Consider the following 6,950-nt stretch of genomic DNA (forward strand, 5'->3'; position numbering starts at 1 on the left):
GAAGGGTAGGCCCTCCTAGGAGGGCAGTATGTATGACACCCCCATCCCAGGCAGGCACTGCTCAGTAAACAGGTTGAAAAGCAGCACGACAGATTCAAAAAGATCTCCCCCAGAGGTTGAAGAGGCTGCGGCTCACGAGAGGTATCAGGTGGGAAGGATGGGCAAGAGTCTAGGGCTGTAAGGGATGCACAAAGTTTTCTTTTACACTCAAAAAACCTGGGCTCCCTTAAGCCCTGAGAAGTGAAAGCACTGGTCCTATTATCAGAGAGAAGAGATTGTGAACACATGTAAGCAACTCTTCTGCTCAAGTCAACAGAAAATAGCGAAACCTAACAACAATGAGCACTGGCTGGGTGTCAGGCTCTATAACTTCCCAAAGACTGTTCACCTGCTAACAGGAGGCGCCACTTCACCTAAGGACCCTTCCTTTAAGAAACACTTTGCGGGTGACTTCACAGTAGGTCCATTTAGAAAACTCCAACAGAAACCGAATGGGGAATCTCATCAAAACGCAAAGTTGAAAGCCACCCACAATGACCAGCAGAAACCACTGAGAAAGTGTACCCCTCATTCCAGAGTGTCCCAGGCTTCCTTGACAGTTGTGTGTGAATCACAGCAGAAGACCTTACACTAGAAGGACAGACCTCCCGCTAGCTCCACGTGAGGTGCCGTCTCTGGTCTTGCCAACCTCAGCACTTTCAGCTCAGCCGCCTCCCCCCACATGCATCTTCCTCCTGAGATTTCCACAACCCCTGCTTGGTCTCTTCCCCCACCTCCAAGTGGGGCACACTCGCCCTCCTCCAGAGCCTTCCCCATGCCCTCAGCGGACAGGCCACCCCTCACCTGTGCCCACGGGCCCCGCCTCCTGCTGCTCCACAGTTCCCGAGGCCTGGCAGCCCAGGGGTGATGCTGGGGCCAGCTCTCCCACCCACAGACAAGCTTCTCCGAAGGCAGGCACCCCTGGCTTCTGCATCTACTACAGCCCCCGGCAGATGGAGGTGCCCAGGGATAACCTGGCTCAAAAAGAACTGGCCTCAGGCCTCCTTTCTCCAGGGAGTAGAGGATGCACGTGACAGCTCATCTGAGAGGGCTGAGCTGTGGAAAGCAGCCCGTGGGGTGGCAGGTGCTTTTCACTGTGCTCTTTTGGCTTTTCGTGATTTACAAATTTTTCAATTATCCTTATAATTAGACAAAACCCTGTTAATGCTATTTTGAAAATAAACCAGCCAAGTTTCCCATCAATACCATTCAGAGACATGACGCATCCTGAGAAACACTGCACATGTTAACCAGAGGTATTTCTGGAACGGCATGTGTGCTGGGAGGAAACTCCTGGTCACTGGACACGACCCTGGGCCTGAAGAACAGTGACAGAAATACCCAAGGAGCAGCACCTGAAGCCAAGGGCCCTGACCCCAAGAAGGGCACCCAGGCTTCCACTCAGAGAGCAGGGCATCAGGGCCCGGCCCGCTGTCCTCTGGCTGGGTGGCCTACGAGAAGCCATTGAGCCCCCAACCCTGTCAAAACCGGGACCACGTTCTCTGTCACAGAGAATCTACTTAGATTTAATAAGACATACGTTTAAGGTGCTCAGCACAGAGCCGGATACACAGAAAACCCTCAAAGAAGGCGACGAAAATCTCCTTCCTGTGCTCAAGCCACAGCCTGCAAGTTACACGGCCGGCTCGGTCCACTTCCGAGGCGCCTCTCCGAAAAGTGTCCTGGTTCAACCTGGGAAACCAGCAACTTCCAAAATCAGTGTAACCTTCCCCCTATCCATCCCCCTAAGCTCCCACCTTCCATAGCTTGGCTGCCAAGCTTGGCTGACAAGGTACCAAGTTATGACAACCAGTGATGTCCCCGCTAGGGAGCCCAGGACTGCCCGCCTCCCTCACCTGCGACTCAAGGATGCGCCCTGCAAGGTGTCGCTAATTAAGCTCTGGGCCTCAGATGCACGGCCCGAGTAGAATCTTTGGAGACTCTTATTGCCCGTCTGAGCAAAACCCAGCTAACCGGAAGGCGAGGCTCCGAGATTTCTAAGGAGCACACAAAGGGATGGGGTTGGCATCAAGACTTCTAACCCCCCCCAACCCAACCGGCTCCCCACAAGCCCCGCTTCCAGGGCTCAGCTTGATACCAGAGGAGAGCTCCCCCGCGCCCTGAAAACGCCCAGACACATCCTGCCCACTTCCTTTGAAGCCTCCGAAGTGGATACTTCTGGTTAAATATAAACTCGAGGCTCATCAGAAATGACACATTTTATGGCTCTGCTCTGTTCACTGCCTGAAAGACGACCGCCCGCCGCCGGGCCACTCGGGCACGCGGCCGCGGTCCCTGCCCCGTCCCCGGTCCCAGCCGTTGTCTCGAAGTTAACACCGAGGGCCGAGCGGCGGGCACCGAGCGGCCCGGCCGCGGGGCCCTGCGCTGGCACCCCGGCCCCCGCCGGCCGTGCGCCCCGGGGAGCGCCGCGCGGCCCGGCCCGCCGCCCGCCCGAGACGCGCCCCGGCAGGCCCGGCAGCGCTTTCACTTCTGCTCCCGGCGCGGCGACGGGCCCGCGCCCCCGGGAGACCGGCCGCCCGCCCGCCCCGGGCACGGGCCGCCCCGCGCCGGCCGCGCGCCTCACCTGCTTTCTCGATCTTGCCGGACATTTCCGGGCTGCGCCGGAGGCCGAGGCCGCCGCTCATCGGGCCCGTGCCGGGCCGCTGCGGGGCCACAGGCCGGCGCGGCCGCCGCTCGCCTCGGCCCTGGCTCGCCGCGCCTCAGACCCGCACCGGCATGGCGGGCTCCGCGGGCCGCGGCCTGTGCGCTCGGCCAGCGGCGCCCCAGCCCGCCCGGGGCCGCCGCCGCTCCCGCCGCCAGCCGCCGCCGCTCCGCCTCCTCCGCTCCCGCCGTCGCCGCCGCAGCCGCCGCCGCCGCTTCCCCGGGCCCGCGAGCCGGCCGCAGCGCCGCGCCGCCACCGCCGCCGCCCGCCCTCTGGCCTCGGCCGCGGCCAGAGCGCCACCTGCCGGGCGGCTGCCGCGCCGCCGCGAGCTCAGCGCCCCCTGCCGGCCCGGAGTCTCCAAGCCAGGGCGAGGGACCCACCCCCTCGACCCCACCCCCCATAACCGGCCTGCACCTGGGACTCAGCGTCCGCCGCCCGCGCGGAGCCTCCACGCCAAGGCCTGGAGTTGGACACCACCCCAGACTCAGCCTCCTCTGCCATGGAACCCGAGTCTCCAGCTCAAAGCCTGAGTCTGATCCCAACCAGGACTCAGCTTGCCCTGCTGGCTGAAAGCCAGCCACCGAGACTCCCCCGAGACTCAGCCACCTCCCCCCATCCCCCGCTGCTGGCCTGTAGTCTCCATACCATGGCTTGGGACTGACACCCCAATCCAGGGTTCAGTGCCCTCCCCTGCCCAGAGCCTGGCATGCCCCCTAACAACTTGGAACACAGAGCTCCCACCCAAACTCTAGCCTCCATGCCAGGCCTATGACTGACGCCACCCAGGATTCAGAGCCCCTTGATGGGCCATAGTTCATGCCAAGGCCTGGGACCAATCCCCGCTCCGTTCCTCCATCTGGGTCTCGGCAGCCCCTGCTGGCTGAGTCACCTGGCCAGTGCTCCCTGCCCTCCCAGAGGCTCCAGGCCGGGGACTGACCTGACCTGTCCCCTTACCTGAGACTCAGCAGCCCCTGACGGCAGGAGCCACCTGGCCAGGTCTGGGCCAGACTCCCCTGCAGGTTCAGTGTCCCCAGAGGCCCAGAGTCTCCCTGCCAACGTCTGGGTCCAACCCATTAGGACACAGCGACCCCTGCCTGCTCTACTCTTTTGACCCCCAAATGGGGACCAGGCTATCCTCCAGCCTGGGTCTCAGCTGTGGGCCTTTTCTAGCATGGTGACGAGTTCAGAAAAAGTCATTGGTTTAAGAATCAAAGATCCTACTTAGGGCTAGGCACTGTGTGAGCTGCTATGGGTCCTACAAAAATGTGCACTATCGATTCTTCCCTCCAAAGAGTTTGTAACTTGGGGAGTCAAAGTTAAATCATATAATGCAAGTATAAATAACAACAAATTTTAGTAACACAAGGGATGTTCACATCCTGCCCCCTGCTCGCTATTTTTGGCCCAAGATGGAGTGCAAAGAAGTAACACAAAACAAACTCGGTTTTCCCTCCTGTTTCCCTCAGATAAATAATCTGGTGATGGGAACAGGGTTTGGAAGAGGTGGAGGGAGAAGGAAAGGTAATTGACGTTGCAGAGATTCCTGTTCGCATCTGCCGGCACACTCTGGCGGGCTCGCTGATTCTGTAACTGAGAGCTGGCCCTGGGTGGCGGCCAAATTTCCAGAGTCCTCAGTTCCAGCTCTCTAGGGGTCAAAGGCAAAGCCAAAGATTGACAAATTCGTCTCTCTTTTCGAGCTGATGAATGGCTGCTCTGAGCCAGAGCCGCACTGCTCAGCTCTCATGGCAGCTGCATCGTCAGGCAAAACTGGCCCTTGGCCCCAGACCACCTCCCCCCCACTCCCAAAGCCGTCCCCAATCCTTCTAGGCTTCTGAGTCAGTCTTTTAGGTCCAAAAGTCTGGGTGCAAAGCAGAAAATCAGTCTGAATAGTAGGCCCAGTCAGGGGTTCGTAAGAGTGGAACCAAATATATTCAATAAATCATGACATATCAAATGATGAGACATTTTCAAACAATAAAGTACTTTATAGGGACTTCCCTGGTGGTGCAGTGGTTAAGAATCCACCTTCCAATGCAGGGGACGCAGGCTCGATCCCTGGTCAGGGAACTAGATCCCACACGCATGCCACAAAGGAGACGGTGAGTTGCAGCTAAGGAGCACACATGCCGCAACTTAAGAAGCCGTTGAGCCGCAACTAAGGAGACTGCCTGCCGCAGCTAAGACCCAACACAACCAAAATAAATAAATAAAATAATAATTTTTTAAAGAGTACTTTATAAATGGACATTACTGTTAATAAGGGTCATGGAGCTTATGTAATAAAGGTTATTCATCAAAGGTGTTTATAGCTATAATAGAACACATGCAAGGTAATGAAAGCAAACAGATTCCTACAGCTTTGTTCTTCCTACCTTACAGCCTTCTCTCACGCTGCTCTTTTTGTCTAGAATATGCTCTCTCCCTCCTCTCTACCTGGCTAATCTTTCATCTTTCACTTCTCAGTTTAACTGCCACTTCTACGGGAAACCCTTCCCTGACACCCCCCCCCCCCCGCCGCCGCCCCATTAGGGCCAGTTCCCTGTACTGGTCAGGATGCTTGATTTCACTGTCAGAAACCCAGTTAAGCTCAGTCACGGCAAAAAGGGAGTTTGTTGGACATCATAACTAGCAAACCAGGGTTACAGCCAGGACCAACAGCTACCTCTAGGCTCTGAAACTATGACATTACTCCTCTGCGTTGGCTCTATTCCCAACTGATCTCTCTCTGTGCAGTGGCTGAATTGGGTACCAGCTGACTCTCCTTAGCCTAGTTTGAGTCACATGCCTGTCGCTGAGCCAATGACTGCAGGTGGGGGGTGGGGGAGTAGGGTGCATAAATCGGCCAGGCCTGAGAATTGCACCAAATGCAAGAAACATGGGGAGTGGATGCCACAGAACCAGCAACTGGGAGTGGGGACGGGTGATGCTCAAAGCAATATCTGGGGAAGAGATGCTGATGACGCAAAATCCGTGGACATTCATCTTGGCATCTTGGAGGGTTAAGAGCCTTGCAGAATCCTATATGTCTCCTTGATAGCACACACCTCCATATAGTTCTTTAATTTCTTGTATCTGTTTAATGTCTGTCCCCTTCAGGACACTGTGAGCTCCTACAAGCACAGACTGTCTCATTTGTACCCATGGGATTTTAATTTATGGAGGTGACTGAGTGACAACAAGGAGAGGCCAATGCCGTTGAGAGGAGAATTTATTACTTACATTTCCTGAGAGAAGGGGGCACACCACACCATGCAGGGCCACATGGGGAGCACCAGGGTGGTCAGGAGGCAGAAGCAGGAGTGAGAGGAAAGCTTAGGACAGAGTCTTTATTGGGTTTTTTTTCAGGAAAGGCAAAGCAGGGCAGGGTAAACAGTTTAGGATTGACTAGTGTGAATAATTCCAATGGGCTCTGGAAAAAGGGGTGCACTCTAGTTGCCTGGCCCTGGGATAACCTAGGGCAGAGGAAATATTGGTGTGGTGTGTGAGAGTTATATAACAGATACAAGAAATTAGAGAACCATATGAAGGCAGGCATGTCCTCTCATAAGGTGACTGGGGATGGGTTGGCTTGCATATGAAAGGTGTGCTCCCTCACCTATCTCTAAGAATTGGCTAGACTCTCCCAAGTCAGCAAGACTTTTAAGATGTCAAAACTTCATGAGACAGACATGGAAAACAAACTTATGGTTACCAAAGAGGACGGGGAGAGGGAGGCATAAATTAGGAGTTTTGGATTAACATATATACACTACTATATATAAAATAAATAACCAAAAGGACCTACTGCATAGCCCAGGGAACTATACTCAATATACGTGTGTGTGTGTGTGTGTGTGTGTGTGTGTGTGCATAACTGAATCACTTTGCTGCACATCTGAAACTAACACAACATTGTAAATCACCTATACTTCAATTAAAAATAAATAAGTAAATATAAAAATAAAATTTCAATATAAAAAAAAACACATCATAAGATACAGAAAATGAAAAACATTATTAGTACTAGGACCATGTCTGGCTTATGTACGTGGCAGCAACACAGGGAAGGAGCTCAATCAGTACCTGCAAGGGTGCTTCTGGGCCCTCTCCCAACAGTCCAGCGAAGGATGAACCAGATGACCACTACACAGCTCTGCAGAATCCACGGTGGAAGGGACAGCAAGGTGGCCAGGAGCCTGCTAAGAGAGTCTTTTTAAGAAGGGGCTTTTGGGGCTTCCCTGGTGGCACAGTGGTTAAGAATCCCCCTGCC

At 54.9% G+C, this 6,950-nt stretch overlaps 1 protein-coding gene across 6 annotated transcripts in view; it reads right to left on the reverse strand.

Annotated features, from left to right (window-relative positions):
• Nucleotides 1-2,864, reverse strand: part of RAPGEF1 (Rap guanine nucleotide exchange factor 1) — a 140,172-nt gene extending 137,308 nt beyond the window's left edge. For 4 of the 6 annotated variants that reach the window (XM_089913911.1, XM_022578381.3, XM_089913902.1 and 1 more), the window contains exon 1: nucleotides 2,624-2,862. In XM_089913911.1, coding sequence (XP_089770037.1) covers nucleotides 2,624-2,684 — 61 coding nt within the window. In that variant the 5' untranslated portion in view covers nucleotides 2,685-2,862. Of the gene's footprint in view, nucleotides 1-2,623 lie in introns of all 6 variants that reach the window. The other 2 variants (XM_022578382.3, XM_089913910.1) reach the window with 2 other exon arrangements.
• Between the last annotated feature and the right edge of the window lie 4,086 nt (nucleotides 2,865-6,950).

This window comes from Delphinapterus leucas, chromosome 6, assembly GCF_059928025.1.
Source record: "Delphinapterus leucas isolate spDelLeu-1000000601 "Yukka" chromosome 6, BTC_Dleu_Yukka2, whole genome shotgun sequence".
In the NCBI taxonomy this organism is placed as follows: domain Eukaryota; kingdom Metazoa; phylum Chordata; class Mammalia; order Artiodactyla; family Monodontidae; genus Delphinapterus; species Delphinapterus leucas.